The 13611-nt window shown below is 35.0% G+C and overlaps 1 protein-coding gene across 6 annotated transcripts in view; it reads left to right on the plus strand.

Moving 5' to 3' along the window:
- Positions 1-12920, plus strand: part of LOC131064191 (nodulation receptor kinase) — a 118352-nt gene extending 105432 nt beyond the window's left edge. For 5 of the 6 annotated variants that reach the window (XM_057998238.2, XM_057998235.1, XM_057998237.1 and 2 more), the window contains one exon: positions 12247-12920. In XM_057998238.2, the coding sequence (XP_057854221.1) occupies positions 12247-12576 (330 nt within the window). In that variant the 3' untranslated portion in view covers positions 12577-12920. The remainder of the gene's footprint in view (positions 1-12246) is intronic. The other variant, XR_009111216.1, reaches the window with a different exon arrangement.
- Positions 12921-13611: the final 691 nt, after the last annotated feature.

Raw genomic sequence — 13611 nt, forward strand, 5'->3', positions numbered from 1 at the left:
ATAACTATTCCTTCAATTGCTGGTGTATTTGATATGTTATTTGTTCTCTACACACACACTTTCTCCACCACAATTCACAATCCTTTTTATAGACTCATCAAAAGAGGCAACTTGATGAAGAGACAACCTTTTAAAGTTTATGTCTTTTAAGATAATTTTCTTAAACAGACCGCACAATTTCTTTATTACTTTACTAATCGCTACTTTAATAAGACCGATGTCTTCATTCAAACTGATTTTCTATTGTCATCGCTGCTCCCTTAAATTCTATGAAGTTGCCATATATTCTAAAAGAAACTCAGCATCTTTTAAAAGATACTTGTCACTGTCTTTATTGTATATTACTGACAAGTGTTTTGTTCTAATAAATCCCAATCGATTCCTTTACAAAATGTTTTATACTTTAATAACTGCTTGTAAAGCGCTTACCTTAATACTTATAGAATCGATCTTCCTCAAACAGAAATGATGTTTTATGATTAATATCATCTTCATTGAATAAAGTCAGCCACCTTTATTGATTGCTGTTTGTCTTCAATCAAAGTGCTGGTCTTTTTGATTTCTTCTTTGCTGCCGTGCATTAACTAGTAAGTTTAAATCTATAATTTAAACTTCAATAGCTCCATTCATATCTATGTCTTTGTTTGTAACTTGCTTCTTGGATATGTAGTATATTTTGACAGTGATTTTTTTGACATCAATGACAATTTGTCAAACAAAGTATTTATGGCAATAGGGCATATCCTAGTCTTTGGATGTGGCACAAGGGTGCCATTTTTAGTTGATCCTCTCAATTTTCCTGTTTGTGAGAGTTGTCCTGCAAATAAATACTGCAATTTTGCTCTCCTTGGGTGAGGTCTTTGACATTTAAAGGCTTAGTTCATTTCATTTTTCTTTTTCTTTCTGTAGCAGACACCTGTTGAGGCATCAAGAGATGTCAGGAGATGTCTTTCGTTTGCTAGACACATCATGTATTCTAAGGGGATGCACCCAATGGCAAAACTTCATCGATAAAACTTCATTGGCTTGACTTATTAAACACAATGAATGTGAGATTTGCGGCAGGCAAATTTGTTATAAATACTTTATAATTTTCAAACCTATGTGATATTGGTTTTGCATAGAATGGATTTGTTGTAAATGCATTAAGCATGTGCTCTGCTAGACATGCATGTGAGTTGTTAAATCATAGACAGGCATATCAACCGCTTGGCCGAGTGCCTCAAAGAAGTGTCATCTCAATAAATGATTGAAGATTTGCTAGAAACGGAGATGGTGAAAAGGGTTTAGGAACTTCCAAGCAAATGTAATTTGTGGGCCTAAAGCCAAATCCCCCCTCCTTTGTAACTATCTTTCATGTCTGTGCTAAGATGAGGGCACTTAAGCATAAAGGTATTATGATTGCAAATCACTGGTTGGCAAGACATACTTTCAGAATATGTAAATACAGAGAAGACTGAACACTTAAAGAGTTTGACAAAATCTCTCAAAGAGATATCTCTCATGGAATTCGATGACTGCATGATATGCACGAAAGAAATTTGTTGAAGCGGCTTTAGAAACTTAGAAGCAAGTGCAATTGGTAGTTGTAAATCTGAATTCTGCAACCTTTACCATTATCATCCCTGTGAAGAGAAGACTTCAGGTTATAGGAATCAGTCGAAGCATGAAGAACTTAAAAGTTTTGTCAAATATCATGGTTGTAACTAATGGTAAACATGTGTGTAAAATATGGAGTTGCAGACATCGCACCAAGATTGTTTTATAGAAGCCTCAAAGAGATGTCACCTCATGCAAGGCGATTGTTGCAAGAAATGCACAAATCAATTTGTTGAAATTTTTTAGAAACTTTTAGCAAATGCTTTGGTCAGGCATAAAGCCAAAATCCACAACCTGTCGCCATCATCCTCCCTGCCTGTGCGAAATGAGAGCTTTAGAACAAGTCAGAACATCCATTGAAGCATCCAGAATAGATGAATCTCAATGAATGCTGTAACTGCAATTGCCGCGGTGGATATGCATGCAACATGTGGTATTAGCTTTATAGTTTGACATAATGCCTCAAAAGAGACGTCACCCCATTGAAGGTAACAATTGCAGAATGTGCACAAAATGGATTACGCAAGGAAGCTTTCAAAATCTTTGACTTAACGAAGCAGTCTCCGATAGGCTGGAAACATCCATGTATGTAATTTGATTGGCAGATTTTTGTCGGATATTATAGTTGGAGCAGATCCAGCAGACATACATGTAATGCATAGAAACATTGACAAGGCACATGAATAGTTTGTCAAAGAGATTTTGTCTCATAGAATGCAATGATTGGGAATTGTATTGGTTAATACCTGAGTTACTGGGTTTGCCTATATAGGCCCCCGTATTGCCCAAATACAGTTCGTGGTTCGTGGTTCATATACGGTGCGAAATACGGTTCGGCAAATCCAGTAGCCATACGCTACATCACAGAATTTGCCTAAAATTCGTAGGGTTTTAAAGAGTTTTTTCTGTAAAAATATATTTGATAAAAAGCCCTTATATTTGCATTTTTTTCCACGTCAGAGGAGCTGGAATGATTCCTAAATTTCTTGTGGTGGCCAGTAGCGAGGCTGTTCTTTATCCACGAACAGCTGTAGTTGCACGTCCAATCGATTCGAGGGGTAACGATACACAGTCTGTCTTCTCTGTCTGCTCCAGTGACGGAGAAAATGAATGCCGTAATAATTAACATTCAGTTTTATTTAAACTTTAGGTTTGCTTTATTTTATCTTTAGGTTTGCTTTATTTTAAATTTCTTTTCAAAATAAAACATCTTTATATTTTATGTTTTATTTTTAGACTATGTTCATTAGTTATTAATTTTCAAGTTTTTAATAAATCAAAATTCAATGAATCAATGATATATGATATATTATATTATATAATAGATATATTATTATATATTGTATTATATTATGTTATATTATAAATATATGATAATGATATTATTAAATATTATAATATATATATATTACATTGTTTTTGTACTAACGAACCCAAACCCCTTTTCAAAATTTTGCCGTACCGGCGTACCGGTTCTTCGAACCCAAACCGGCAACCTAGGTTAATACCCATGCAAAATGTGAAATTGCAGATAAGACATATGGACAGTTTGACAGACCGCCTCCAAAGAGATGTTGGCTTGATGAATGTAATGATTGCAAAGATTTGCGGAAAACAGGTTTTGCATTGAATCGTTTTATTAAAAAGGCTTTAGAAACTTCAAGCAAATGCACTTGGCAGTACCAAGCCTGCACCAAAATGTGGAGCTTCGGAACAGGTTATAGATGTCCAACAAAGTATATTGGAACAAAGATTTTTGTCAGATATAATTGTTGGAAATGCTCAGTTCGACATACATGCAAAAGGTGGAATCATAGACAATGCACCTAATTTGTTTGACAAAATACCCGAAAGAGATCTCAGCTCATGGCATACAGTGATTGCAGCTGCCTTGTTGCACTTAGACATTGTTGGTCAAATATTTGATAAAATGCATGTTGAATATAGAAGAATAGACAAGCCATGCGAATTGTTTGTCAAAATGCTTCAAGGAAATGTCATTACGAGGAATTACAATGACTGCAGGTTTTGGACGATATTCAATTTGCTAAAGAGATTTTAAAATTTTTCAAACAAATGTGATGGCATTCATAAAACCAGATTCTACAAGGTTTGTCAACATCATTACTACCTACACAAGGTGAAACATGATATCAAAATTTACAAAGGTGCAAAGAATAAAGCAATTTCAATATTTGTTTTTGTTGCAAATGTTCTAGTAGATGTGAATTCAGCATAGAAGAACAACTAGACATGTAACTGATTTGACAAAATACCTTGACAGAATATCGTCAAATGGAATGATAAGATTGGAAGATAGCTTAAAGCTTTATTTAATGCTTATTAATATCACCATTGCTAAATGTTATTGTAACATGGTATTATTTACCAATACTCTAAGATGGTAATGAATCTTTAAGACTATTATCAAGCATGCACTTTATCATGGGAAGACCATCTTCTAAAACTCAAAATATGCTCTTCAACAGTCAAACACATTGTTTCAAAAGAGCACGTACCATCCAAAGGATAGCAGTTTCTAAGTAAAATGTTGTAGGAAGAGACAATAGTCTCAAACCCTAGGTGATTGCAGGTCTTTTGGTTGGTTTTCCATCATCAAAGAACCTCCTATTACAGTATTTCTAACTCTTAAATGAAATGCATCAGCAAGATTGAGACACTCACAGTGAGCAGACTTTTGCTGCAAAGGCATAGTCATGTGATAGAACAACAAAGATTCCTTGCATATTGTTGATATGAATTATCATTGATATGGTATTGTGGTCTTGTAGTTGCAATTAACATGCATAAGATGGTTGGTGCTGTTTTGGTAATTCGAGGTAGGGATAGCAAGTGAATGGATATGCTCACAATGAAAATACATGTCTTGCTAATGCAGTTGAAGTATTTCCTCGAAGGAAAGTTGTTGGTGAATGATTACTTCTATATGTCAATGATCAAGGTACCAACTCAACTACTTGGATGTTGAGATAGTTACAAATACAAATGGAGCTGACAAAGATGAAGAAGTACCTCAACATAACTCATGAGTTAGAAGTTACAAACTTCAAATTATCTTTTTGTAAAAGCGACTTATGTCACTCATGTTACTACAAGCTAGATTTTGGCTTTATTTTTGTAAAAGTTAGGTAAATGCTAATTTCTAAAGGGTAGTTATTAGAAGTGATCACTTAGGTAGTTATCCTAAGTGGTTACCCAAGTGGTTAGCCTAGGTAGTTACGCTAAGTGGTTACAAGGTAGTTGCTTTCTAAAAGCCTATAAATACAAGGCTTTTAATTTGTATGTCTTGAATGTGTTTCTAAGTTATTGTTGTCGATTTCTCGTACATTAAATTGATAATCCCTTTATGTATTTGTGTGATTCATTGGTTTTCAATTCAAAGATATATGTAATTAATGAAACATAGTTATACCCTTTATCTTTGTTTTAATGTGCTTAGATAACTTGTTTCTTCGTACGTCGAAATATGTTTTCCTTCTTTCATCAACATTGCATATCAAAACTTGCTTTGTGCTTAAACCCCCTGCAATATGTCATCGTTCGTGAAGTCCTGTTTGGTATTCATATGTCTACTATCAAGATTTTTGTTATCCTTTTTCTTTAGTTTTATGTTTTCACCTTTATGTACTTCTAGGTTAAAAGTACACAAAAAATACAAATAACCCCATCATACGAGGGATCTGCCCCTCTCAAACGCAGAGGAAGATTATTATACTGTACCATTCTCTCCATCTGTTGGCATAGTTGCTCTTTGGGCAAACAAGGTCAGTTTTAGAGAAACAATTGCAATGACAAATCTATTTACCAATAGGAACCTGGTGCATTCATAGAGAAATGCGTAAAGTAGTTGTGAAAGTAAACCATTTTTGAATTCCTAATCGAGTGGAAGAATTTACTAGTTGAAGATGTGACATGGTAATATGAAAAATGCATTAAGAAGCATCTAGAGTTGGTAAGAATTGAGGACATTTTTTTTGTTATGAAAGGTGTCTCAATCTTGCATCCTACTGTTAAAAACACAAAAAAAACAATTTTTGGGCTATAGAATAGAAAAAATCAATTTATGGGTTATAAAGGCTATTTTGGCCCTAAATTGTTTTTAGGTGGACCCTGATTTGATGCTTGGTTACGGGGACATAGATCTTGTTGACCTCTATATTTTAAAAAAATGAACTCAATTAGCTTCTTGAATCAAAAGTTATGGCCTCTAGAGGTTGGGCCTCCTACATTGGAAATGTAAGAACATTTATGATGCATAAGAGCATTGCAAGAGGGAGCTATACTTATTGACCAACTTATGATGTATGTTATGAACTTATGACATATCATAAGACATCTTTAAATGAAACCAATGTAGCCAAAATTGAGTGCTCAATTGGGTGAGTGGTTTATGATGAGCTTATGGTAGGTGGAACGTAAATGCTAATTTTATCCCGTGGACTTGTTGAAATGTTTTTTCTGACATCTAACACAAAATAAAGTTGCCCAACGGTCACTTTACTCTCTCTTGATCAAAGTTCAATTGTATGCCAAGATTGCAATAAGCTCAAACAATTGACTCCAAGGTTCCGATTATGCAATGGATGTGACTCAGTTGGCTTGATGTGATATGCTAGTAATCCAAGGGGACTTATGTTTGGATCGTTCTTTCACTTCTTTGCTGTGGTTGGAAATTCATCATTGGATATAGCAATTTTGTGATTCTTCCGCTTCGAATGAATTGAACTGGAATGAACTGAAATTAAAGGGGAAAGGGTTAGAAGGATCTAAATCTACTCCCAAGGGTAGTGATATCAATAGATAGTGCTCTAATGGACGAATTCCAAATAAACCAAGTTCTGCTTCATCAAGATTAACTACAATCCCACAAGAACTGGTGCAATCTTCCAAGGATGTTGAAGGATTTTCACATCGAGAAAGTGCATTTGAATACCCAAAATGGTGCAATCCAAATGACTATCCCCAATCGAACTTAGCACAAATTTAGTGGCTTAGGCTAACTTTACACTGCAACTTATAATCAGCAAGATGCAAAAAGTATGAACTATGGAAATTCATCAAACACCATTACATTCTCCATTGAAATCAAAGCACTACTCTACTTCTACTCTAAGTGAGGAAGGTGAAACCATGCAAGTTTTGAAAAATAACTTAAGTGGACACCATCAGAGAACAATGTTTCATTGTTATTATCTCAAAAAATTATCGTAACAATTTCATACAAATCTCCCTACTTTACAAATGAGGGGATCACCCCTTTATATAGGCCTCTAGCCTTGATTACATGCAAACACTAATTAGGGTTTGACCCAAAAGATTCCACACACATGATGCAACAAGGTGGGAACAAACATTAATGACCCATCATGCCCATTAACAATTGAGTACATTCTTGCCAAAAATGACGTCCATAAAGCATTAATTAACCATTACATCAAAAAAGTGCCGATTATGCAATAAATGCACCTTCATGCAAAAGATTGCCCATTGTGCAATAAATGCACCTTCATGCAAAAGATTGCCCATTGTGCAATAAATGCACCATCACCTCCAAATTCGCCCAATGTGCTTTGAATGCACCATCACTTCCAGGTATATGGTAGCTGCCATGCACCAAGTATGCCACTACTCGGTCAAGATGTCCACTAGCAATAAATGCGCCATCGTGCTGCCTTGCACTCAATATATTCTCACCATGCAAATGGGCCCTGCCATCATAGGAACTTTTAAAATGGAAATTTCCATTAATTCCTTGAGTCATGCATCATAACTTGGAATATTCTTTCTTTTCATATCGCCAACACACCAATCTTTGCATTTTGAATTTGAAGGGATATTTGATACTTATGATTTTGACTATTTATCCACTTGGAAAGAAACCCTTGGAGAGAAAATTTTATCCGAGAAGAATTTTCTTAAGTTTTTGAATTTGCCATTTCCTGGAGGAGATTTTTCATCAATTTTCAACATTTCATATTTTTTAGGATTTTTTTAAAATTTGAGTTTCGGGGTCTAGGAGAGAGAAAATTCTCTCCATTGGCCAATTTTGTCATCATCTAGAAATTTGGGCAAATTTTCATGCCTGAAAGAGGTTTTTTTTTGAAATTTTTCTTGAGGGTATTTTCCTTTTCAATTTCATCCTTGACTTTTTCCTTACCTTGGAATTTCTATCTTCAATCCATCCTTGGGCATGGAATTTTGATGCTATGGAAGAATTCATCTTTGGAAGGAAAATTCCTTATCTTTGTCCAACGCTCTGATGCAAACTTGGACGCTAATTCACCCCCATGGATGAATTTCATGTCTTGGAAAGAATTCCTTCTCCCCCCTATCTAGTGCTCTGTCTTGATGCCTGGGCTCAAATTCCATGTAGTGGAGGAATGTTGACTTCGTTGACTTTTCCTTGACACCTCTGTTTTGGCGCCCAACTTCTTGTCTAGGCGGAATTTCGAGTGTGGAGGAAAATTCCTCCACACCCTCAATTTGCCCACCTCCTTGAAAGCCATTTTGCCTTGGCAAGGATTTATCATTGATTGCTCATCAGATAGTCAATTTTTTGCTCATTTCCGGATCAGGATGTCATTTTTGGATCGAAGTGATTCTGTGCCTTAGGAGATTTTCATGCCTTTCTACTTCTAGAATGAATCTAGACAACCATTTTTTGATCAATTAGCCTACTTTTTCAAACTTTCCGGATTTAGAAATGTTCAGGAATGCCTGCCTGTGATAAACTTGCCAAGAATAGACTTACTATAAATAGTAAGTACTTCCAAATGTTAAGATTAGGGCAAAATAGGAGGAGACGAAACTTACTAAAAATAGAAACTATTAAAAATATTAAATTTGATTTTTGGTGAAATAAAGACAATCCGGGAGGCAATGAAATCCCTAAAATAGGAACTTTTTAAAACTAAAAAGTTGCTCATAATTCACTCAAATTTTACTGGCAAGTTCCTTGGAGGGCTCTGATTTCAATGCAACGTTCAATTTTTCCAAAACCCTAAAGGAAAGGCCTCAAATCCAAGTCTGAAGGGCAAAACCCTAAAATGGACAAAACAAGTTTTAGACTTAGCCAAATTTATTCAAACGACTTGCAAACTTGATCAAATTTCGCCCCAAAACACTTGCAAACTAGGGGGACTGAAGAATTGCTGTAAAAAGACCCAAAGAACAAAAACCAAAAGGACCTAAAAAGTAGGGGGTCCCCATTTGCAATGGGGCGATGTGTGAAAATGTCACAACAGGACTCATTTGGGGAGTTGGGCATTGAATCTTAAACTAGGGATTTGAGTACCACATTTTGAGTGGTTTCAACTCTTGATTTCCTAGTCATCATTTGATGGTTTCATGTATTACTTCTATTAATTGGGTGCCTTGGATGTTTCACACTAAGTTTTGCAAGTATTTTTATGTTGCTAGAATTACTCGAATCTCTTATTAGTGACAAACTTGTAAAGGTTTAGACACTGCAAGTTTATTCTAACAATTGATTATTGAATAATACATTGAGTTGCTATAGAGTATAGAATTTTTCTTTTGAAAGGTTTTCCCCCATATAAGTCACTATTTTATGGTATATTGTTTTTCCTGTATTTTCCCTTGTAGGTACAAAAATTTAATTTATTTGCACATATCTCCCCTCGTAGATTAGTGTAGGAAGTCTATTCTGCACCTTTGCTTCCTTTCATTTTTAAGGGGATGGGCAGGTTATGCCCCTAATATTCATTTCCTAAGTATTATAAGGTTAAACAGCTGTGTCATGCTTAACTTTAATATTTTTATTTATTAGCTCTAACTGATATTTTAGGACAACCTAATTAGGATGAAGGGATGTGTCTACCAAATTATGTTTCTAGACAAGGAAGAGAAAGGCTTTTCCAAACCATCATAATTTGTAAGATTAATTCCATATTCACATATTTTGAATTTTGGAGGTACCCCTTCTAAGTGGTCGGATATTGTATTGATTTTTGCTTTTAGTTTATCCTAACGTAGTTATGAAATCACTTTTGAAACAGATAGTATTTCTACTAATGTGTAAATTATTATAAGCACCACAATGGTGAAAGTAATTATGAAATATAATGTTAGTGTGTCAAGTATATCCATTACTTCAGACTAATTAGGTAGTTTCACATTTTATTTTGCCAGATGTAGAATGGGAGCATCATTTGAATGTCTCTACTTATTGGTTCTTCAAGATCAGAGTGTAACTTGATTCCATCTTTTGAATGACGACTTATGCTTCCAATATGAAGTCATCATTACTCGAATAACAATGAATACGAATGGATGCAGACTGATATGTTGAAACTACCTATTTTATTGTTTTTTTTTCTTTTCATTGGATGAAATTATTGTTTGATTGTTGTCTTAAGTGAGAGGAAACATTTTATCTTTTGCTATTGTGATGTGTTGATGCCATTAATTGCAATCACAGACTATCTGCCCATTGTGGTTGGCTAAAGATATAATTTGGTAGACTTGATTCTAATAGATTACCACCTTTTGCTAGAATTCTTTATTGCACATGATTAACTTTTTTGGTTTCAGCTTGTTTTTTGGAAATTGGAACACAAACATGTACTGTAATGCATTAGAAGTGGTGGATATGGTGATCCCACAACTACCTTGTAGTCTTATGAACAGGAAAAGTACCAAAACAATGATTTAAGATAGTTTTGGGCTTTCCGACTTGACAGCCTTACCTTGTCGAAATGAGTCTCCCTCTATGTATGGTGTGCATTTGTTGGCTTATATCAGAGTTTTTGTTTGCAGTTCAGCAGTGTATTGGATCACCATAGTGAATGGAGTTTGTGAATGCCATAAAAGCTCACAATCAAGTCGCTTGAGGTTGAATTTGCCACTTTCTTGTTAGACAAAGTTTGCAAACTAGATAAAGAATTACACAAAATCTCAACAGGAATTTTATAATGCACAGTCCAAGCAATTCAGTATGCATTTCAAACACGAAAAGCATGTATAGAAGACAGTATAGCAATGCTGTTGTCTAGAAGATAATATCTGACTTTTATGGGATATCAATGTATGGGCAGCAAATGACAAGCATTAGTTGAGTTGTAGCAATTCTCATCTTAAAGTACTCCTGTTTGAAGATTTAGAAATTGTTTTGCTTTATATTCCTCAAAAGCATACAAGAACCGACCATAGAGGAAATGATAGTCACATTAGTCCACGACATGAATAAATATTTATTTAGCTATACTTGTGTATTTTTCTCTTTTCCATTATAATATTGGAAGGCAGTATACAATAAAGGGCACATGTTCAAACCCAGAGGGGGTTAGGGTAGATGGACTATCAACCCCCTTGTGTAATACTTTTATAATGGGGTCTCATATACCATGTTGTTAGCTTGTTTGGTGGTAACATAAATATATTGCTTTTACCTTATATAATCTCTATAGTATACTTGAGGTGGGGCCATAACGGGTAACTCTTTAACCTCTAAAAATACCCCTCTTCTACAAAGCACTTTGTCATGAATGGGATTTATAATTTTATTCTGTTCCAGAAAATTCCATGCTTGATTGTGGATTTGAGAAGTAACCTTCTAGTGGGTGTGTACATCGAGTCCGGCCTCTTTTGAAGCTGAACTTAATTTCATTTGCTTGCTGCAACTCAACTGTGTCAGCCAAATTAGAAATTCATTCGAAATACCTCTTTGTGCATATTCTGTCCTTATGGCCTCTTTTATGGCAGAAGTGACACTTCTCTGGTGCCTCATAATTGGTTGAACTCTTGTTTGTCCTTATAGGTGCATGCTTTCCAATATCTGGACAAAATACACATGTAATTATATCTAGAACTTTTTGACTAAAGTTTGATATCTACAAAAATGGGATTCATTCTGTTCCAAAGCTCTGATTGCTTTTCATTTCATGTAACATTCTGGAATATATTCATCTTGATCATTCTCTGGTCAGTCTGACCCTCTAGTTGAATGAAAGCGGTGCTCTTTCACTTGACAATATAACATGTCAGTGACTCATCATCTCATTTCCTATAGAGCTTTATAAACGGTAGATTTTATGTAGCATCCCGACCCTCTGAATTCATCTCGTACTTCTTTCAGGATCCCTGAGAAGAATAGGTAGATCGACATGTTAGGGATCAATTCTATTATGTATCTTAATTTGTCATATATTTTTAGCCCAGTCTGTTCTTCAGAAAATGTTTTGAGAACCATGCTACAAGGATAATTCTACTTCAAAATCATGCAAATATTTTAAAACTCATGTTTGCATCAAATATGTATTACTATTTATTTTAAAGCAAAGAAGAAAAATCGAGCCAGAACATGGCATACTTAGCTTTGAGGATTAGACCATTTGTGGCATCTGCTCTGGCAGCTTGATGCCAACAGATTTGCAGTTGAATATGAATTTAGGTGTTGTACCTGATGAAAGATTTCTATCACAGTGATGCTTGTGTCAAAGTTGATCACTCGTCCAACTTAAAGAAATACTGCAGTATTTTTTTGTACCTTTTCATCGTGCTCAAGTCTTAGTCAATTGAACATGTATTTCTGGTTTCATGTACATTTTATCTTTTATGTATTTAATTCTTTTCCTAGCATTCTAATAAATCATTTAAATGTTGCAGGCAAAACCTTTCATTCAAGATTCAAATATTGATGCAATAGTTGATCCAGTGATTAGAACGAGTTATGTGCCAGAAGCTATGTGGAGGGTTGTAGAAACTGCAATGACAAGTGTGGAGCCTTTTTCTGTTCGTCGGCCTTCTATGGAAGACATTGTACGTGAGCTTGAGGATGCCTTTATTATTGAGAATAATGCTTCTCAGTACATGAAATCGATCAGTGGCTCATTTCGCTTTTCCATGGATCCAAAATCACTGCCACCTGTAGCATACACTCCAAACGAACCATCATCTGTATTTTCAGAGACTTTAGGTTCTCCACATCCAAGATAGATCACTTCCATTTTTACGACGATGACTTGAAAAGAATGGAACAGCTATGTGTTCTGCTATGTGTTATTTATTCATCTTAGAGGTATCCCTCTGATCATTCGCTTGTCACCACTTTAAAAATTAATGGTAGCCATCAGTGACTGGAAACAATAGCTGAACCCTGATAAGAATGTGCATGACTTGCAGACTATGGTTTATGAAGACAAGAACAGGTATTCAACTTTTGTCTGCAACAAGAACTTGAGGCTCCAATGCTCATGATTGTCCCAAAACATGAAATGCAGAGTTGTAAAGGGCTGCGTATTAAGTATTTGAATGCAAGTTTGACCATTCCATTGTTTTCATGCCTGGATGCAATGGGTTCAATCCCTCTATTTGGTTAGTGAGTTTCAACTGAAAGTTTAGTTTGCCTTGGATCCTTAAAATGAAGTAATTGCCTGGTATTGCATTTAAAACATGGTACTAAAACAGAATTTTTAGCCATTAAGAAGGGACAGGCAAACTGGAAATTTTTACTTGTGGCCCATAAAATTTTGAGCTTAATAGTGATTTTGACTCTTACATTTTATTATTTTCCCAGCCAATGGTTTGATGCATAGAGAACGACAGTTTCATTCATGACAGTCTTCCCTTTGCATCGTGACAACAGAATGACTGTGAACAACAAACAAAAGATATATGTTGAAATTTGTTTGTCTTCATTATTACTGTGCATAAAAATCAGAGTTGGAAATGAAACCACTTGTTCTGTTAGAAATTAAGATCTTAGGATACTAATCATTATAAACAAGATATAAAATAAATGAAATGAGAATCATACATGCATAAATGTACACATTACACAAGATATACATGGGGAAAACCCTTTCGGGTAAAAAACCCCATAAAACATCATTTAATTAAAACACTTACAAATATAGGCTATCATAAAATAGACATGAACCTGGAGACACTCCTCCAATACTTCCACATGGCCAATAATATCTCATATGCATAGTGATACAACTCACCAAAAAAGCTCCAAATTCCCACACC

The sequence above is a fragment of the Cryptomeria japonica genome, chromosome 6 (assembly GCF_030272615.1).
Source record: "Cryptomeria japonica chromosome 6, Sugi_1.0, whole genome shotgun sequence".
NCBI classification, from domain to species: Eukaryota; Viridiplantae; Streptophyta; class Pinopsida; order Cupressales; family Cupressaceae; genus Cryptomeria; species Cryptomeria japonica.